The following is a 21,487-nucleotide window of genomic DNA, read 5'->3' as shown; positions in this document are numbered from 1 at the left end:
TTTAACAGGATTATAGCTCAACTGGAAGGTGGGGGGCAGGGTAAGGCTAGATCCTTCTACAACAAGATCAGTACAAATTACCCGCCCCCTAATCCAGCCCACCAGCAGCACTTTAGACAAGGCCTCTCCTACCATCTGTCACTGAACAGTTAAAATTGCTTGGAGGGGGGAGGGGGGAATAACAGAAAAGGGGGAAGGGAAGTATTTCAAAGATACTATACAACTTTCCTTCTTGGGCGATTACTAGATCTAGAAACAGAATCTAGAGACTTGAAGCAATACCAAAGAACTTTTAAACTGAAACTCTAGGTAGAAAAAAAATTTTAATCCTTAAATAGTTTTAAACAAGAAAGGGGAGGGAGCAGTCCAGTTACAACCATTACTGTTAAATTAAAACCATTTCTCATTAGTCGTTCTTATGTTATAAAACAGTTTTAAATAATACTCACCTGGAACATTAATTTTACAATATAATCATTAAAAACTCCACATATTAAGAACCCCTAATAGTTGAGAAAAGGAGGATTGAGATAAAGAGATGCTTAAGAGACTTGCAGTCCCATGAATTTTCCTTTCTCCTGGCCATAAAGAACATTTTAGAGAGCCCCAAACCCCAGCTCTGCTGTACAGATAGATACAGGTCTTTAGAACCAGAGAGAGGTTGGTGCCATAGAAGAGTAAGAAAAAGGGACAATCAAAGGCAAAGAACCCGATTAAGGAAAAAAAAATGATTATTTTGGTTATCAAACAGGAGAAATTACAGAGTATGAGAGCAAAGTGGACAGTTTTCAACTACAGAGGATTTCTTTAACCTTGAGTAGATCCATCAGGAAATGTGAGTAAAAGCAGCCTTTCTTGACTCTTCCTAACTTTTAAAAACTTTTCGTGGTTAAGGGATATGAAAACAATGCCAAAGGAATTAGATCAGGGTTATGGTTCTGTGATTAACTTGCCATGTGTGATCTTGAGTAAATTTTAGATCTAACCCCAGAATCACTAAAATGTGCCAAATAAATCCCCATTGCCTACCTCCTAGGGAAAGAGTGAGTTTATGTTGAAACCAAAGGTCTGCTAAGTCCCCCAAAGAGAACCTTTTGTAAAAATATTATAGGGCCTAATACAACAGCAGCAGGAAATACGTGACCTTCTAAATTCCTAAGCCATTAAACCATATCACATGCAGTAGTAACTCCTGCAGTTCAACACGTTAGACAGCAAGAAAAGAGGAACAGTGTCTTTGTTAACTGGCGCTAGCAAACTAATAAACCTTCAGAGAAAAAGCAGGTACCTTTTCTCCCAAGGGCAAAATCCTTATTCTTACTCCTTAAAACTCAGAAAAGCACTGGAGATGGCAGACTGGAAAGACTAACTAATAGCAATTGTGTGAAGGGATAAAGGACAGGAAAGAATGACAGCAATACTAACATATTAGTGAAACCTTTTAGGGAAAACAAGTGAATTCAATAAGGAAAGGGACACAAATATTCTGGTGTTGATCCTTCTCTCTAAAACATCAGGAAATAAAGAGCCAAATCAGTTCCCTCCTTCCCACTCTTAAAAGGCACATGGCTAAGATCCCTTTCTCTTTGGGAAATGGGTTTTGTAACAGCTGACAAATCAAATTGGGCCTGATGCCAGGAGTCAGAGTCCAACCATAATATTCTGTAAAGAATGGCATGCAATTGTCTTATAAATCTCCTGGACAGTCACAGATCAGAAGCTGGCAAGGATGACGACATAGTTCTGATGGAATGTGTCTTATCTTAACCTTGAAGTTACAGATCTGCTCAGGAGCAGCAGTAAGAAATGAGAAATGCACTCAGACATCGGAGGGGACATAATTCTCTTTTAGACAGTGCGACCCAGTGTATTAGGGTCAAATGAAACACAAAGCCAGACGGACAATTTAAGAGCTAGAGCCTGGACCAGATAAAGCATCAAGACTGGTGGTTCGCGCTGAGCTTGGGACGAGGGAGAGGTCCAGGGTGAGAAATGAGACGTGGCTGGCAGGATGATGGAGTGATTAAGGTACAATCCTGATACCATGACAGAGGAAGAGAGGCTGAGCCTCTGAGCACAACCTTATTATCCTTGTGGAAATCTCCATGGGAAGGGGTGGGTAGCCCCTCAAGTTTCTAGAGAGTCTTTCAGACATAACAGCTCTCAGCCTTTTCCTGAACACACACAGGAACTCTCTGGTAAACGCATCAACAACCACAGACACAGGCGAGCAATTTAATTGCCCGTCAGATCACGAGAAAGAGCAGGCCCCACCAACCTTTCATATCAGCAACACAAAGCAAATTCACCTTGCAGGCCTCTGAGTGCTGGGGAAAAAACACCTAAATCGGGGATCTGGTGAGAATTCAGCCTTGGACAAACATCAAAGAGCTTTGCGGTCAGGCACAGTCAGAACCCACATTCCAAGTCGATGACAGGAATCTTCTTTAACAGATGAATCTTCCAGAAAAAAAAGGGGGGGTGGTGGTAGTGGAGGTGAGGAGGTGAAGCAGAGAGGGACAAAAAAATCCCATACATTATAAGAGTAAAAGAAAAAAAAAGGTAAAAATTGCCAGTCCCCAGAAATTAGAGAGGGCATTCCAGAAAGCTGGGGCAATCCAGAAGAACAACAGATGTAATGATTAGCTCTCTGCATTAACCAATCCATCCTGGAAGCATGGAGCCACCCACATGGAATCGCTAGTATCAGTCTGCTCAGTCCAGTTCAGGCTCTGCTCTGGTCCCTCCAGTTACTACTTTTCAATGCCAGCTGTCCTGGTGGCTTTTCTTAGATCTTGGTGTAGCGTGTGTGTTTTAAAATCACTACTTAATGAGCAAAAATGTGTGTGTGTGTGTGTGTGTGTGTATAAATATAAAAACATAATTCTAAAACTTTCTCTAAGCTTTCTTTGTATTATTTAAAAAGTAATGAAACCAACTGCTAAGTTGCCTCACTCAACTACCCACTGATCTATCTGGAGGGGGTAGTCAGACCAAATGTCAAAATGCAGAATCAATGAGCTCTGTCTTCATTTTAGAGTTTCAATATAAATTCTGTAAGCCCACTAAGAAGGCAAAATCCTCTACACAGAAAGCCATTCTAAAGAGTAGGAAAGGGTGAGGGCATATGCAAAAGTCCCTATCACGTGTATTAATTAAATATGCCGCTGATGGCTAACTTCAGTTGGTCCAGGCTTGAGAAATCTCCATTTCTCCCCCTAAGGCCCCTGGGGAAAGCTGGTGGCTTATGTGAAGATTAAATTGTCAGCTACAGCATTCTCTTCAAGGCATCCTCTTTTATAGCCTTATTGTAGCAAATAAAACAGATGAAAAGAAACCAAATTTACAGAACCGTTTTAATCTGGTCTATGTTCTCTGCTCTTTATGGATCCAGAAGTACCAATGGTTTTAGGTTTTGTAACACACACAGCATAAAACTAAAATACCCTCTATAAAGATGTTTTCTTCCACTAGATTTATGATTTCCAAAGTATTAGCCATGTGGCATTTTAACAGAAACACAGCATAGAGATGCACATTACAGCTGTCCTGGCTGTCTCAGGTTTTGTTAAATGGGCTGATAACTATCACTCCACCTCCACCAAAAGCCTATGAGCACCCAATTCAAGAGGAGTTAAAAGCTTTTTAAATGTCTATTTAAGAGACTGGATTAGGAAAGAGTTGAGGAAGATTAACTGTGGTCGTTAACACCCCTATCATTAACAAGCCACATACAGACAACACAAACTTTATTAATAGAGAGGAGTGTGGAAAGAGGAAATGCTCTCCTTTGGCTAGCACGGCTCCAGTTCGTGATCCTTTAATAATCAGGCCAAGGCACTGCTTCAACCAGTCACAGAATTATTCTGGGGCAAAGTATCCTATTTGTTGATTATCTCAGCCTTCTGCTCCAGCGAGCAAGGTAGTATAAAGCCTTTTGTTCTTTTAGATTAAAACATATACATTATAAATGGAGATAAAGGCTGCCTTGTAAATTTCAATTGGCTGTACTATCCTCCAAGCTCTGACCACCATTAAAAGATACAAATGAATGTCTACTCCAGCAATTCTCAGAACTGCTCGCAGTTTTAAGTCCAGTTCACTGGTATATTTAGCAATAACACACAAATTCTTGGTATCTCATTACCAGATCACAATCCCACAAAATAATTTTACACGGGACTTTTTTTCCCATTATTCAAATCGACTAAATTTCTTCTCTCAAGGGTCAGTCCTCTCTGAATTTAGTTAGGTCACACCTAAACCCATCACTGAGCAAGAGGTCAGATATTCACTTGTTCCAACATTCATGAGGAAGTAGAATTTGGTACCTCTATGGGCAAATGTCTTCCAGACGGTGCCTTCCAATGACCCTCTCCTTGGAATGTAGTGAACTCATCTCAAAGCACCATTGTCTCTGGTGGGTGTTAATTTCACACCCACTCCTCTCTATTAATTAAATGTGATGAAACATGAACTAGTAGATCTTGTCACCTTTCATGAAGAACCTAGTGATTTCATCATAAATCTTAAGAAAAATGGGTAACAGCAATGTTTGAGTAGATTACCATGAATCTTAGATTTTTACACGCCACTTTGGCAGACCACGTTCACACAGGATGGAAGGGTTAAAAGAGAACTGAGGTATCCAGCCTCAAATAAAATTATGGCCATACAAGCATTTTTCAAACAGCCATAAAATTAAGACTCATGCTTATCTAGCTTGTACAGATTTGGGACATTAGCAGCTTAAGGGTTACAAGGGCCCCTTCAGGTCATTTCAACAAATCCTCTATTTTAAGGGAGAATTTCTGCTATGCCAGACAATTTACATTCTCTCATAGTCTTAGTTTAACAGACATTCAAAAGACATAAAAATTAATTTGCATAACCATAAACTAAAATCTCTAAAAATCTCTAATTTAGCTGTTGAGATGGTATTAGACTTTAACTCAATATGCTAAAATCTGATTAATATATCCTGATAAAAAAGGAGTTTTTATATAATTGGAATAGAAAGGTATCTCAGACTGTAAAACTTCAGGGAGTAAAAGAGAGCGTTCCTTCAACATGAGGCATAATTTTGTGCTTTGCCATTACCTTAGTGTATTAGTGACATGAATTATATTGAAGTCATAGCCTACAATTTAGATAAATAAAATCAAGCCAGTATTGAACTTTTCCCCATCCCATACAGTGGTATCCTTGGCAGCTCCTTGGCCATCTATTATGATCCTGACCAATTTCTCTCTGTGGCAATTTAAAAGCTGTAAAAAAATACATAATGGGTGATGACAGGAGAAACAAACCCACACCAGAAATTATTGAACCTTGTACATCTTTGCAAGTGTCTCTATTGACATTTAAGTGTGAGTTACTATGCCACAATATCATAAAAGTGTGCTCTACACTTCAGATATATTGATAGTTAAATGCAAAGAAAGGAGGCCACCATCAGATAAATGGCTAAAGGGATGACCAATCTCAGACCACCTAACTCTTCTGCTGAGCACTGACACACTGCTTAAGCCAAATAAGATGTTTCTGACTTTTTTTGTTCAGTTTCCAACCATCATCCCATTCAAATCCTATGCCAAAAGGATGACTAATACAGTAATTCTGACCCTTCCTCTAAAATTGGTTGGTTATGGGACATTTATTGAGGGCCTAGTATGTGTCAAGCATTGCATGGGCACTGAATCTAGCCCAGTCTTCCACTTAAGGACTGAGGACTTTCAGCTTCTCTTGGTTAAATCAGCACCAGTTAGCATTGTCCTGAGGTTGTTACAAACAAGCTGCTAAAGGGGCAATCTGTTAACAGAGGCAGTATCAGGACTCGGAAGGAGATATGGGTCCTATCCCAACTAGATCACTGCAGGGTTGAATTGGACAGTTTATTTACCCTTAAGGGTGTTAGTTATTTGCCCTAATTATCTCAAAGGTCTGCTGTTGGCGGGGAGGGAATGAGAAAACACTTCAAAAATGTAAAGCAAATAGAAATTAAATGTCTGATAGTAAATGATGTTAAAAATAACACTTTAGTAACTGTTCCCTCCTCCTCTATTTTCTGGAAGTCTGTGTGGAATTGATTTTATTACCTCCAAAAGGTTTGGAAAATTCACCTGTGAAGCCAATTGGACCTGGAGATTTCTTTGGTGGAAGGTTTTTAACTACAAATTACATTTCCTTAATAAATACATGACTAGTGAGGTTCTGTATTTCTTCTGAACTGAGCTTTGGTAGTCTCTCAAGGAAGCGATTCATTTTATCTTAGACGTTGAATGTGATGGCGTTAACTATTCATAACGTTCCCTTATTACTCTTTTAGTGTCTGTAGGATCAGTCGTGATATCTCTTCTTATTCCCAGTATTAGTAATTTGTGTCTTTTTCCCCCACATCAGACTTGCTCATTAATTTTATTGAATTTCTCAAAAAACCTTTCAGTTCCATTGATTTTCCTGTTTTTGTTTTACATTTCAACTATTTACAGCTTTTACCTTCACTATTTCTTTTCTTCTGCTTATTTTGGGTTTAATTTGCTCTTGTTCTTTTTATTTGAATAACTTGACATGTAACACTGTGTAAGTTTAAATATGATGGACAGTGTAATGCTATTTATCACATTACATAATTGTGGTGTTAATACTGCTGTCTATATTCATTATACCGTGCATTAGATCTTTAGGGTTTATTTACTACTTGTTAAACTTTGCACCTTTAAACACCATTACTCTTATCCTTTCTTTTTCTAGGTTCTTAACCTAAAAACAGACTCTACTTTTTTCTGCTTTTTAAATAAAAGCGGTTAATAATATAAATTTCTAAGCACTGCCTTGGTTATATTGCACACATCTGATATCATGTTATCGTTCTTACACAGTTCAAAATATTTTCTAATTTTCTTTGTGATCTTTTTTGATCCATGGGTTACTTAGAAGTGTGTTGTTTAGTTTCCAAATATTTGGAAACTATCAGATGTCTATCAGTTATTGACTTCTAATTTAATTCCATTATGGTCAGAAAACACTTTTTTTTTCATGTTTAAAACTGACAAGGGATTTATTTATAAAATACCAATGAGCTCCTTCAAATTAAAAAAAAAAAAACTGAAACCAGTAAAAACTCCATAGAAAAAAGAAGACATTTATAATATCCTCTTTATAAAAAGAGAAATCTGAGAAACCAATGGGTATATAAAGTGTCTTTATATTCAAGAAAACACACTTTATTTGATCAAATCCTTTTAGTTTTGAGATCTGCTTTATGACAGAAGATGGTCTGTGTTGGTAAATGTTTCTGTGCACTTAAAAAGAATGTGTATTCTGCTGTTGTTGGGTAGAATATCCTACAAATGTCTGTTATATCAGGTTGGTTGACAGCAGTGTTCAAGTCTATTTCCTTACTGATTTTGTTTGTACTATTAATTACTTAAAGCGTGTGTTGAAATCTCCAAATATAATTGGAGATATCTATTACCTCAGTTCTATTGTTTTCTCTTTCTTGTGTTTTGACAATTATCAGTTGTGTAAAATTAGGATTCTGTCCTTTTGATGAATTGACCCCTTTATTATCTAATCTAGTATTGGATATTTGCCAATTGACCCATTTATTATCTAATCTGGTATTGGATATTTGCCCTACCTACCTCATGTCTGTTACAGTAAAAGAACAAGAAAATACTTTGGAAAATATACAGGAAACAGAAGGTAAAATGTTTGCTGGAGGAAGTTAAAAATAACTTTAATGAATTTCCTGGACTATCTGTAAGTTTTATCTATGGTTGTCTCCAACTACACATATAAATGAGGTTTGCCTATGTTTTATCAGATTCTTAGATATAATTTACTGTTGTGAAATAACTGAACAAATTAGCAGTATATTACCCTCCACAACTCCCTGTGAGGTAAGTGAGTCTTGCTGATTTAGGAATGAGAAACAAGGTACATGGAGTTCAAGGATTTGCCTCAGAAACCAAACTTCAAATAAATATCCTAGCCTGTTGGTTGACCTCTTCAGCACAGGGCATTTTATTCCGACATAATTATACCCGCTGGCTCAGATGTGAACTTGCTTTATTCTAAGAATTGTAGATTACAATCAGAGAAATACTTGAATGCAATTTGGTTCTTCTTCTCCAAGAAGAAATAAATAGTAAGAGTGTGTTATAAAACTTGATCGTGAAATACGATAGAACAGGCACTTAATAAGTCTGAAGAATAAGACTGCACGTGAAAAATTTAAAAACTAGGTCTATGGCCTAGTTTCAGGTAGAAAAATCTGTCAGCGTTAATTTTTTTCCCTTAAAATTCTTATTCACTTCCCTTTTAAAAAACTTTAAATTGTGTTTAATTTTGATGAACTATTCTTAGTGGAAAGGAAATCTAGACTACACAGTCCATGGCCTCATTAGAATGAGAGTAAAAAATGGCCCAGCTAGTCTATTACACTCTAGAAAATCACACACAATAACAAGCACAGGTTTGTTATCCCATGTTACTACCCTGAGAAGCTGAAAACCAGCCAACAACTACAACTCAGTCTTCTGTCCCTCAAGCCCTAGGCAAGACCACCAGGGGACTACACTGGTCCAAAATACTAGAATGAGTTCTTGATTAGCATTTTAAATTATTAACTTCAAAAACAAACTCCACGACAATCTAGATGTCACTTCATAGAAGTCTTAGGTCTAAAGGGCTATTAGCTATCACCAACCAATTCCTTCCAAATAAGAAGAAAGTAAGGACCAAACAGGGCAAATGCCTCACTTTTGGTTCTATCACTAGCTAATAGCAGATGTGGGAAGAAAACTTAGGTTTTCTGAGGCATTTTCCTCCCCACTTGCCCCTCATTTTTAAAAAATAACCTTTTCTCTTTTGAACTAGGTAAAATTTATTTGGTTACAGGACAGACAACCAGGATGTAGTGCTCTGAATGATGGCCCCCCAAAGATATCCATGACCTCATTCCTCAAACCTATGAATATTACTTTATATGGCAAAAGATGTGAGTTAAAGATCTGAAAGAAGAAATTTATCCTGGATTAACAGCGAGGGCCTTAAATGCAATCACATGTATCCTTTTAAGAGGCAGAAGTTCTGAGACAGACACACCGAGCAGACAATGCGAAGACAGAGCAGGGAGAGATGGCCATAAACCGGGGAATAATGACAACCACCAGAAGCTGGAAAGACAAGGAAGGAAATCTCCCCTAGGGCCTCCAGGATGGGCTTGACACCTTGATTGCAGACTTCCGGCCTCCAAAATTGTGAGAGAATAAATTCCTGTTGTTTGAAGCCACAAGAAACTAAGACACGGGGAAAATTAAAATTTTTAAATCATGAACCAGACATATAAAACCAATTACTAACCTCAAAAGAATTGTTCCTTAAGTGACCCAAAGAATGCCTAAAACCTTTAATCCTTCATTTTAAAGGGTAAGTTGTGATCGAGGTGATCAAAGATGCAATTTACCCAGAAGTATGGCAAATCTGAGAAGACAAATTCAGAAAGGTCTAATATTTACATAGCTGCTAACAAGAACAGTGTAGGTTTTTCCCCAAACATGCTAGCTGGTAGAGCTCCCGGACAGACTAAACATAGGCAACAGTTGTCACTGTGGGTGTTCTGCCAACACAAGTGTAAAGTTGTCATCAGAAATGAGTATGTGGCTTCAAGTGGCTTACAGAAATCCAACAAATCTGCGTCCTGGACTCTGCACAAGCCAACTCTTCTCAGGATGACCTGGACTCCTTCCCATAAGTACAATGATCAGCTAAAGCCATCCTCTATAAGGAGGGAAGGAAAATCAAAGTTTGCGTGGGGGAAAAATGACAACTGCCCAAAGTCCAGGTTCACTGATAGTAACAATATGTAAATATCAACCATACTGAGTCAGTTATAAGTGACACGTCACACTGCAATTTATTGCTTTTAAAATCAACATCCAGAGCACTTAGGTCCAATTTCATGTAAGGCAAATGGAAATAAAAATAGACCAAGTTAGAAAAAAATAGACCAAGTAAAAGGAAAAAGACAGGAAGAAAGACATGCCTTACCAGAAGTTGTTAAATGGGTTATTTCAATAAGATGTATAAATCATGCTATGTGGTTAAATTAAAATACCTCAATAAAAGCAAAAAATACTAGTCTTCCTTAGAAACCCTTGTACCCTGGATACCTTTCTCTCGTCTCTAGAGCTACTGTCAAAGCCTCTGAAAATCACCAGAACTTCCCTAGATACATAAAAATCCAGTCACTTCAGAGGTATGTTCTTTCTTCTTTCCTCAGCTGTCATCCTGCTCACCTCCTACAAAACAGAAGCCGTCTGGATTTCAGAAAGACCAATGAAGATGTTATTTTCCCTTTTAGTGAACAATCCTTTTATGTTTGGATGCTATGGTATGCCTCTAAGTGCCTGAAATTTAACTTTTGTAACACAGGCTCAGCATTTTGTATTGTGAACAGAGTGGCTGGTACAAGTTAACAACCAAGCCAAGTTCTCCAAAGGCAAGAAATACAAGCCTAAACTTAGGATTTTTTTTAATGTGATAGTCTCAGAATTTCAATGCAAAATTACCCACCAAAACTTCCCCAGCAGAGAGAAATGTTTATCAGATCTATTAACTGTGACCTTGTAAGAGAATCCACAAAAAGACAAGCAGTTTTTATTTGCATACCACAGAAAACCAAAAAAATCTAGGTTCAAGTCCTGAAATTTTACAAATAAAAATATACCATTAAGAACATCAAAGAAGGGGTCACTGATTAATTTATTTATAGACCCAAGTAGCTGAGGCTGGAAATGAGAGGAGTCTACTCGGAGAGCAATCTAAGGTGGCATGATTTGGTTACCTATTCTTCAGATCAGTTGTTTTTCTTTTTCCCCAAAGTGTGGGTCTCCACACAATGTAAAATCAGTTCAGCAGAAACTGACCCATGTTTTTGAGAAAATAAAATAGTATACTATACATGAGAAAGTACCAGAACGCTTTGCACGTTTATTTGCATAGTGAAACTTTCAATGTGTATACAGTCAGTGTAAAATGTATTTCTTACTGAGGGTCAAGTTAAAGTTTGAGATACTGATACAGAAGAATGCAAGTAAAGGAATGAGGAATAAATCAGGTGAAAATGTAAGAAGCACCTGAGACAAAGTCCACCTTCTTCAAAAGCATATTTGCCATTATTTTAGGAAGTCAAATAAACACAAGATGCAATCAATGTTTAAACTGTAAGAAGTGGTAAAAACCTTTAATGAAATTTTCCTTTTATCCAATGGAACAATGATCACTTTGTATCTGAACAGATAAGTATAAGGATTTAGTGATCCACTTACCAAAGGACACTTCCTAAGCACTTCACTCATCTTCTCCTTCTGATTTCCAATTGGCAAAATAAAAGATTTTTGACAAGATAATCAACTTTACCATCTGTCATTTTAGATCAATGGTTTTCAGGTGGAAATTTTTGCACCCCTCCCTCCTGGGACATTTGTGACATTTTGATTGTCACAAGCAGAAGTGTGGGGGAAGTGAGATGCATTTATTAGGCTCGAAATGTCAATGGTGCTGAGGTTGAGAAACCCTGTAGTAGATCAAGATTGTATTCCTCTCAAACTTAAATTAGGGACAGATACACTTAACCTCTATCACTTTCGCTCTTATAAACTAAGCAGCTGCATTATTAGCATACCTTCAAATAGTTGTAACTATGAAATAGGTTTTCCTTTTTCAAGTGCAGAGAACATGAACATCTCTTTTCTATTCTTGATAAGCTCAGTTAAAATCATCTTTCTTTTGTGCAATGTCAAAAAGATCTCTAGTCATAAGAGTACTTCATCTGTATTTGAACTTAATACAGTAAACACTTTCCCCTTGACTCTAATTAAATCAGTGAAGAGAGCTGTATAAACTCTGGTACAGCCAATATGTAATGAAAATTTCCATATTTTACTAAAACATACTGGAATGAATAGAATGGGCATTACCAACAGGATATGGACTGCACATAAAATATTTTGAAGGAAATATATTCAAAGGCAAAAAATAACCCAAGTGATGAATTAGTCTCCAACACCCTAAGTATCACCCTCTTTAAGCAACTTCCTTTTTATCCAAGTTCAGATATCCTCAAAGGAATAGCAGAAAGACAGATTTAGAAGATCTTTAATGTTGTAAAGAAACAGACATACATGGAGGGAAAAGTTCCTAGAGAAGAGCCTAATATAAAAGTATTGGGGACATGGACAATGCTTGAAAAGCACTTAGCATGATGCCTAGTAGGTACCAGATAGTATTTTTTAAGTTACCTTTCGAAAATTTGTATTTTCAAACCGAAAGTCACCTTAGTTCTTAATGGAAAAATAGCAAATTTTTGAGGTGTAATGAGTAAGGAGGTGGTGAGAAGTACTTGATTATAACTGAAAACACAAAAACAACCGGCTTTCAAGTTTAATTTTAATCACAAATTATCCCTGCAAAGATTTATAAATTGGAGATCCAACCTGTCTCCACCCCACTGTGTCCCTAGAGGTAACACACTTCGGTATGTAGCTTTCCACAACTTTTCTTTGGATTATACACATATCTGTTTGCCCGTGGAAATAAGCATTGTTGCTACGACGGCGATTTTTCTTGGGTGCCTTTCCACAACAATACAGAAGTTTATCCTATTCGTTCTAACATTTCAAGCCAGTCTTCCTAAAGAAGCGAGTTCTCAAAGTCAAAAGACCTCCCTTGTTCCCCCGCAAAACCTAAAAAGTGGTGGACGGTGGGATGTGTCGATGTGGGTAGCCAAACTCGCAGCATACAGGAGCAAACTTAGAGCTTCCCTACCAGAGATGTGTGTGGCATGGAGGCCCAAAGGCTTCGTTAAAGTCACCGTGGATAAAATTCCCACCCCCACGCGCCATCACAGGCACTGAATCCCCTTCCTCGCGTCCCCAAATCTAGCACCTCCCTCTTTTGCAGCGCTGATTGGACGACCTGCCCGAGCGCTTTCCGTAGCCTGCCCGCCTACTGGCTCCAGACTTGGTCCATCCATTTAACCGCCCAACTCCCGCATTCCCCATTGGAGTCAAACCGCTGCCTCCGGAGGAGCCCGACCTACCGCGCGCTTCGTGCTCATTGGCTCAGCGAGACGCTGCTCAGGAGGAGAAAACCCGCCTCTCACATACCGATGGCCCAAGGACCGATCACTCGGCAGCTAAAGGCAGACCCAATTGGCCTATACACTCGCCAGTCAAACTCTTCGGCTGCAAAGCTCCACAGAACCTACGGGGATAAAACACCCCGCCCCTGTTCTTCCATTGGTTGGCCGGACCCACCGCTCCCCCTTCACGAGCCCCCACCCCGCGGTCCATTCATTTCACACAATAACGGGCCCAACTGGAGTCGGTTCAAAACCGCATATGAGTAGGCAAGACTGTCCGCCACTTACCCGGGATCGAGACCGATCACTCACGTTATCGTCGCCCCTGTTCCTCTGTGGAGAGGCCGGACCACAAGCCACCGCTGCCGCCGCCTTCTGCGCAACGCCAACCGCCCGCCAAAACGGATCCTTCCCTGCGCCTGCGCGACCAATCCTGGGCCCAGACCCTTTCCCCGCCCATTACGTCTGCGCAAAAAGGGGCCCAACTCCCGCCACTGCGCAGGCGCCTTAGGTTAGCCGCCGTCTCCCGCCCGCCATTTCACGTGTTCCAAGCGCCAGGCGGAACTTCTTAACGCGCCTGCGTAAACTCGCCATTTTACTACACATGCGCTCAGCAGGCGTCTTCGCCAAAAAAAAAAAAAAAAAGTTACTTGCTAACTACTTTTCTCATGCATAGTATCAGTCATAATTAGCCGAATGAGTTGAATATAATATTCGGGGCGTAGAAGATAAAAAATTTATTTAACTACCTTAAGTGCTTTCAAATATGAATGATTGGTTGGCTAGCCAATCAGACTATTTAAGACTAATACTACTCGAGAGCCAAAGGACCCCCCCCAAGGGGTGGAGACTGCGTAGAACGCCCAGACGGATGACGGCACGCTGCAATGCAGCACCAGAGACCAATAGAAAGGGGAAGCTATTTCAAATATCCAATCAGAGTTGCTCAGGGGCGGAGTCTACCAATGCCGACAGCGAGGAGGCGGGATAAAAAAGCGAGGCCGAAGGTAGGCTGGCAGATACGTTGGTTAGATTGCTCCTTTCTGCCCGTGGACGCCGCCGAGTAAGCATCGTTAAAGCGTCCCCTCCTGGCTGCCGTCATGTCGAAGTCAGAGGTGAGTAAGACGCTCTCTCTAGCTGAATTTTGTTCCTCGCCCTTTCCTGAGTTCGGTAGGTTGCGGCCTGGTTTGGCTGCTAGCACTAGTCCTTTCGGCAGTTCTTAGGTCGCTGCCAGGGCCTACTCCTCCCTGAGTTCAGGTCGCCATTTTGTCCTCGTCGCCATGAGGCTGCCGTCTTGCAGCCCTTAGTTATCACGCCGGTCTCGTTCCTCCTTGCAAAACTCTTAGGCACATTAGGTCTATTTTTTTTTACCTTGTCTCAGTAGGCGACTTTATAAAGAGCAGCTATAGTCCAGTATTGGCGGTGTGGTCCTCCCCCGGAATCCTTTTGTTGCGCTTGCGTTGGAGGGAGAGTAAGGGACGCATGCGCTCGCCGCTTCCCAGCACTCCCAGCCCCCAACACGCCGTGTCCCCTGATAGGGGGAAGCACGTGGCTTGTTGCGACCCAAAGGAACAATATGTGTTTCGTGTGTTGCTAGCTAATTTTGCCTCTGCTAACTGGGAGATGCTTTGCGTTATAGCTCCACTTAACGCTTTTTCCCCCTTCTAGTCTCCCAAAGAGCCCGAACAGCTGCGGAAGCTCTTCATCGGAGGTTTGAGCTTTGAAACAACCGATGAGAGTCTGAGGAGCCACTTTGAGCAATGGGGAACGCTCACAGATTGTGTGGTAAGACTTGGAAGTGACAAAGCCGTAGAACTAGTCGATTTCCTTGGGCTATCTTGCTGCAGTTCCTATTTGAAGGCTTATGAAGATTACTAATGAGATTATGGTTGGGAATGATATGATAGAGGGTGTGGCTTTCTTAACTGATTTTAAAAGCTCCCTCTCAATAGATTACAAAATGGCTAGTGGGAAATTGAAAGGCTTAGTAATAGGGTTGGTGCAAATTTTCCTATTGCCTTACTCAACGTAGAAATGACACTAGGTTCTGAGATACTACTTACTATGTATTAAACTAACATCTAAGGTAATGAGGGATCCAAACACCAAGCGCTCCAGAGGCTTTGGGTTTGTCACATATGCCACTGTGGAGGAGGTGGATGCAGCCATGAATGCAAGGCCACACAAGGTGGATGGAAGAGTTGTGGAACCAAAGAGGGCCGTCTCAAGAGAAGTAAGTGACGTTTTCCCCTCCCATTGGTCATTTGGCTTTACGTTTGGGGGTGTAATAGACTTTGGGGATAGATTTTACTAATACAAATAACTTGGGTTTTGTTTTCCTGTTAGGATTCTCAAAGACCTGGTGCCCACTTAACTGTGAAAAAGATTTTTGTTGGTGGCATTAAAGAAGACACGGAGGAACATCACCTAAGAGATTATTTTGAACAGTATGGGAAAATTGAAGTGATTGAAATCATGACTGACCGGGGCAGTGGCAAGAAGAGAGGCTTTGCTTTTGTAACCTTTGACGACCATGACTCCGTAGACAAGATTGTCAGTAAGTACAGGTGAAATCCTGGAAGTAAGGGTTCTGAAATTCATGTAGTAGTTTATACCTTGAGGTCACATGCTTTTTATCTTTGTTTTTTTAGTTCAGAAGTACCATACTGTGAATGGCCACAACTGTGAAGTAAGGAAAGCTCTATCTAAGCAAGAGATGGCTAGTGCTTCATCCAGCCAAAGAGGTGGGTTTATTTGTAAATTGAAACTTAAACATAACTTTGAGTAATTCTAGTCTCTAGAGTTTAACGCTCAAACTTACCCCTTCAGGTCGAAGTGGTTCTGGAAACTTCGGTGGTGGTCGTGGAGGTGGTTTTGGTGGGAATGACAATTTTGGTCGCGGAGGAAACTTTAGTGGTCGAGGTATGTGTGGTTATGGTTTACTACTAAGAATTAATGATAAACTTGTAACTTAATTACCCCCAGATGACTTGTTTTTGCAATCTGGTGGCATGTAACTCCTGTCCAACATTTCCAAAGTTACATTTTATACACTTGTAGTGCCGACTTCTCGCTGACCAGAAGTTAGTCTTTAATGTGGAAATAATTGTTGTAATTTTTTATTAATTGTCCCTAAAACCTAGACTTAGTAGGGTGTAACTTACGCAATTCACATACTTAAAACCTGGTTTTAAAATTCTGTTTTCTTTCAGGTGGTTTTGGTGGCAGTCGTGGTGGTGGTGGATATGGTGGCAGTGGGGATGGCTACAATGGATTTGGTAATGATGGTAAGGTTTTTTGTTGTTTTTTTTTAAGGAACCATAGGTAAAGTTTTGGCAACCTTTAGAATAGGCTAGTAGAGACTAAAACTATAGTGCATGATAAGTTCCCAACTCTGACCATAACAGCATGTTGTGAGCAGGCCTTTAGCCATCATGCTTGCACAAATTTTGACTGTTTTTTCAATACTTTTGTCTTATTGAGAAGAATTGTATTCTTGTAGGTGGTTATGGAGGAGGCGGCCCTGGTTACTCTGGAGGAAGCAGAGGCTATGGAAGTGGTGGACAGGGTTATGGAAACCAGGGCAGTGGCTATGGCGGGAGTGGCAGCTATGACAGCTATAACAACGGAGGAGGCGGAGGCGGCTTTGGCGGTGGTAGTGGTAGGTATCCAGTGATCCAGGTACTTGGTGCAATAGCTAGCTTAGCCTTTTAGTTTATCCGTATGGGGACTTGATGCTTTGAAACGTCTGGTATACTGCATGGTGCTTTTTTTTTTAATGGGCTTGCAATGCTACCTCCTCCTAGCTTTAAGCTGGGGCCGCCTCACTCCCAAATAGATGGATAAGTGGATAGTGGTGTACTCAATTGGAATTAGATTGCCTTCTAGCAGGATTTTAGTATCTTAACTCTTTTGGGACCTTAGGCACTTAGTTGATGTATCCAGCATGTGTTTGCAGTGCCCCTGGATGGGTAAAGGCCTTCAAGGCTAGAAAATACATTATACTATGTGCTATACTGTGGTAAGTTGGGGGTGATTTTTTAACTACTGGATTATTCAACTGAATGCCTTGCCCCGAAAGGATGTAATACAGATAATAGAGTTTGGGAGAAAGGCAGGAAACTCATGTAACTTGTGCTCTGAACACGAGAATTTCTCATTTTCCCCAAATAACAGATAAAGGGCCCTCTTTTCCATTCTTAGGAAGCAATTTTGGAGGTGGTGGAAGCTACAATGATTTTGGCAGTTACAACAATCAATCTTCAAATTTTGGACCCATGAAAGGAGGAAACTTCGGAGGCAGAAGTTCTGGCCCCTATGGTGGTGGTGGCCAATATTTTGCCAAACCACGAAACCAAGGTATAGTATAAATGTATTGGAGAGCCAGGCATATCCATAACCAGTAAGTACAGTTAAGGAAAACACTAGATCTTTAGGCAGTGCATGTGTAGACAACAAAAAGCTGATGATTTTAAACTTTGAGAAAGTTTTAAGCAACTAGTAGCTTGTAATTGAATTGGGAAAATCATGGGAGCCCAAACTCATGAATCACCCCAAATAGAAAACCTGTTTGTACTGTTAAATTAGCACTTTCAAAGTTTAAGGGAACAAATTTTTTTCTTAGGTGGCTATGGCGGTTCCAGCAGCAGCAGTAGCTATGGCAGTGGCAGAAGATTTTAATTAACTGCCCAGGTAAGTAAACACCTTTTTGTGTTTTCACTTAATTTTTTATAATTGATAATGAACCCAGTAACCCTAATGTAGCTGAGCAGTGCAACATAGTTAACGTTATAATTGCAGTAAAATTGTGGATATTAAGTTAATGTTCAGATCAGCAAAATTTGTGGGAAACAACTTGCTATTGGATTGTAGCCTTGAGTCTTAATATGTTTAGATTAACAACTTTATTCCGTATTGTTCAACAGGAAACAAAGCTTAGCAGGAGAGGAGAGCCAGAGAAGTGACAGGGAAGCTACAGGTTACAACAGATTTGTGAACTCAGCCAAGCACAGTGGTGGCAGGGCCTAGCTGCTACAAAGAAGACATGTTTTAGACAATACTCATGTGTATGGGCAAAAAAACTCGAGGACTGTATTTGTGACTAATTGTATAACAGGTTATTTTAGTTTCTGTTCTGTGGAAAGTGTAAAGCATTCCAACCAAGGGTTTTAATGTAGATTTTTTTTTTTTTTTTGCACCCATGCTGTTGATTGCTAAATGTAATAGTCTGATCATGACGCTGAATAAATGTGTCTTTTTTTAAATGTGCTGTGTAAAGTTAGTCTACTCTGAAGCCATTTTGGTAAACTACCCCAACAGTGTGAAGTTAGAATTCCTTCAGGGTGATGCCAGGTTCCATTCAAAATTTATTTACAATCTGCTTGGGTGGAGAGGCCATTGTCTTCAGAAACTTTGGTGTAGTTGAACTGACAGTTACTGTGTTGTGACCTGGAGTTCACCGTTAAAAGGGTCACCCAAGCAGTCACGGAGTTTTTGGTTATTAATATGTTTGTTGGCACATCCTATGCAATATATCTAAATTGAATTATGGTACCAGATAAAGTTATAGATGGGAATGAAGCTTGTGTATCATCCATTATCATGTGTAATCAATAAACGATTTAATACCCTCTTGAATGGAATGACAACTGTATGGATTTGGGACTGGCAGAGCTTTGGACTTTTCCCTACCCACTACCCCTGATAATGTTGAATGCTTCTATCACAATTCAAGTGCAAAACTCTGCCAGAGAATAGAAACTAGCTGCTGGCTAATGCCACCCCATAAACCCACAGATTAGAAGGTTTGAGAGACCTTTTAAATTAAGTAATACCAGTAAGAATTTATTCTTGACACAAAAACAGGCTTAAAGGAAAACTGCAGTTTTTCTGGTTGGGTGGGTCTTTATAGAGGTTTATAGATTGATCATAGTAACATGTAGAGTAAAATTGGAAGCAGTGAGGAACCATATTATCTACTTACATTCATGCTAACTGCAGTTTTCCTTTAAATGTGACACAAGATTACACAACCATCCTAAAGTGTTGATTGTATAGAAAATGATTTCTAAATCTTTATAACAGGTTACTGTTATAACAATATCCAATCATTGTTATTTGTACATAGCTTCCTTTGAGCCTTTCCCTTGCCCTCAATTTCAGTGCCATTGTACCTAGTAGCATAGAGATGTGTTTATCACTAGGACTGTGTATTCCATCCCATGGGTTTGTTACTTGGAAGTTTGGGGAGGGATGGGTGGGGTTGCGCGGGAGGTGGAGGTGGGTGGGAAAGCATGGATAATAGTTCCATGGGTTTGATACTGGCTGAGTTTGCAATGGCAGGTGGAACCTTAACTATTGAGGGAGTTTGCAGATACCTCAGGATTCGTGAAAATGCCTTTAAAGATCCAGGAGAGATGTTCAGCTACTAGGAACTGCTAGCAAGTATAGCGCGAATGACTCCGAGCTCAGACACTCTACAGCTGAGAGTAGACACTTGTGGTATGTGGAGTACAGATAAGCCAGGGGCAGGCCACGGCACCCTCCATGAAAGCTAGGAGGGAGTGAAATTTCAGTGACCACCGCCAGGAAGGAGGCAGACAAGAGTAAGGCACACCTGACTCTTAGGACTAGCAGTCAGAACCAGGAGAAAAGGTTTTATTACTATGCTGGTAGGTAAGAACAGATTTTACTTACATCCATATAGTTAACCTAAAATCCAGTTTTCTGTTATATTTTCCTTAATATATTGAGCCAAAACTAGTCCAGTTAAGCTGAATTTGGTTTTTCTGGAGATAAATTTGCTTTAAATTCACCCTACTCTTGGTGGCTCCCAATTGAAGGAATTTCTATACTGTAATAATGTAACTTTACCCTTTAATTTCTATATCTCCTACCTTCCTTTGACCCATTTCTTTAAAACAATGGCTCAAAGTAATGCATTAGAATCTTCCCCAAAATGATGGTGGGCGGGTGGGTGGACCACTAATGGGGGTGTGGAGGGGATTTAGCCTGAGATGGGACTTGTGCCATAGAAAAGCTAGTTCTAAAGGCTGTTTACTTTTCTAGGGAGGAGTCTACTACTACAGGCTTTTCAACTCTTAAACAGAAACTCATCAGTTAAAGCTCATGACCAAAAGGTAAGTTTTTATAAAGTAACAGCAATAGTGTTCAGTATTAGCCAATAGAAAGATTCACAAGCTGTGCCTCAGAACCCCCCCCCCCCATTTTGAGATCTAATTTAGTCTATTTGGTCTCAGATTTAGCCAGTAGAGAGCTATTAAAGCAGTTTGGTTCTCAGTAAAGAGAATGGATATAACTACAGTCTTTCATCTGCTTGTATATAGACTTAAATTTTTTTTCTTTTTTGCAGGAACATCCTTATGAGGACTTTTATCTGAGCCACTGTGCATTTCATTTCCACTGCCATGCAGTAGCCATTAGCTGCTATGCAGCTTGAATCAGTCATTCAATTTTGTGAATGGACTTTTTAAAAATAAAGTGCTTTTATTAGCTTGGTTCTGTTTCTTGTTTTCTTTGTCTCCCTTCATGGTATTTATGGGAACTTGAGATAACTGCACATTCTAAACCATTTCAAGTTTGAGAATGGGAAATACGGAAATTAATGACATACCAGAGGTCTGGCAAACCAGATTTTTTAGCAGAGCTACCCTCTCCCCTCATTCCTTACAGATTTTTGAAGCTAGCAGTTTAAAGAAAACTAATATAGATGCTTTAAGTAAAACTTTGTGCTACTCAGATGAAGGAGAAAGGGTTGGCTTTAGAAGTGGTTTACTAAGTAAAAGTTTCCCCTGTCCACATCGTGGTTTTATAAAACCAGAAACTGGCTCCCACTGCAGGAGTATATCTTGACCCAGTTAGAAGTAAGCTGTTTACTATTGCTCTTCTTGAGCATGTCGTTTTTGTAGCTATTCTGGCAAGGGAAGATGAAGTTGTAGTAAAAGCCAACAGCTGCTGTTGAATTCAGTGAGTCTCTTCTGGGAGCGATGCCTGTTAGGTTCTGGAAGAGCATAGTAGGTCTTTTTTTAATTTTATTTTTTCTGTTGGGGATTGAATCCAGGACTGTGTGCATGCTGAGTATGTGCTCTACCTCTGAGCTATTCCCACCCCCTTGGATCTCCTCTTTGAACAAGTATTAGCTATTTCAAGCTTGAAAAATACTGAATTAGAAGTAAGATAACCCAATTTATAAGCAAATGCTTAGATTTTTCTGTACCTTCAGAAAAGGTCATTATTCAGCCTCAATTTTCAGCCCAACTGAAGAGGGATGGGGAATGAGGTGTGTGAATCCAAAAGTCAGTCACCTAATTGGAATTT

At 39.9% G+C, this 21,487-nt stretch overlaps 2 protein-coding genes across 5 annotated transcripts in view; one reads left to right on the top strand and one right to left on the bottom strand.

Annotated features, from left to right (window-relative positions):
* The window catches only part of CBX5 (chromobox 5), a 33,784-nt gene extending 20,189 nt beyond the window's left edge, over positions 1-13,595 (bottom strand). The window contains exons 1-2 of one of the 2 annotated variants that reach the window (XM_074374723.1): positions 13,439-13,566; positions 13,109-13,272 (exon numbers count right to left, since the gene is read on the bottom strand). The gene's annotated coding sequence lies outside the window, so the exon portion shown is untranslated. Of the gene's footprint in view, positions 1-13,108; positions 13,273-13,438 lie in introns of both variants that reach the window. The other variant, XM_010964416.3, reaches the window with a different exon arrangement.
* A 514-nt stretch (positions 13,596-14,109) lies between these two features.
* Positions 14,110-20,667, top strand: HNRNPA1 (heterogeneous nuclear ribonucleoprotein A1). Of its 3 annotated transcripts, XR_835998.3 has the most exons (12): positions 14,110-14,265; positions 14,819-14,935; positions 15,237-15,383; positions 15,497-15,707; positions 15,802-15,894; positions 15,980-16,072; positions 16,363-16,437; positions 16,653-16,811; positions 17,354-17,509; positions 17,775-17,842; positions 20,219-20,289; positions 20,523-20,667. XR_835998.3 is itself a non-coding variant. In XM_010964418.3 (11 exons), the coding sequence occupies exons 1-10, from the start codon at positions 14,251-14,253 to the stop codon at positions 17,828-17,830; spliced, it is 1,122 nt and encodes a 373-aa protein (XP_010962720.1). In that variant the 5' UTR covers positions 14,110-14,250; the 3' UTR covers positions 17,831-17,842; positions 18,076-18,787. The 3 variants fall into 3 exon arrangements, 2 of the variants coding, with proteins under 2 accessions (XP_010962720.1, XP_010962721.1); XM_010964418.3 differs by lacking the exons at positions 20,219-20,289; positions 20,523-20,667 and adding an exon at positions 18,076-18,787; XM_010964419.3 differs by lacking the exons at positions 16,653-16,811; positions 20,219-20,289; positions 20,523-20,667 and adding an exon at positions 18,076-18,787.
* The last annotated feature ends 820 nt before the right edge of the window (positions 20,668-21,487 follow it).

The sequence above is a fragment of the Camelus bactrianus genome, chromosome 12 (assembly GCF_048773025.1).
Source record: "Camelus bactrianus isolate YW-2024 breed Bactrian camel chromosome 12, ASM4877302v1, whole genome shotgun sequence".
Taxonomy (NCBI): domain Eukaryota; kingdom Metazoa; phylum Chordata; class Mammalia; order Artiodactyla; family Camelidae; genus Camelus; species Camelus bactrianus.
This window is presented reverse-complemented; position numbering and strand designations above follow the sequence as displayed.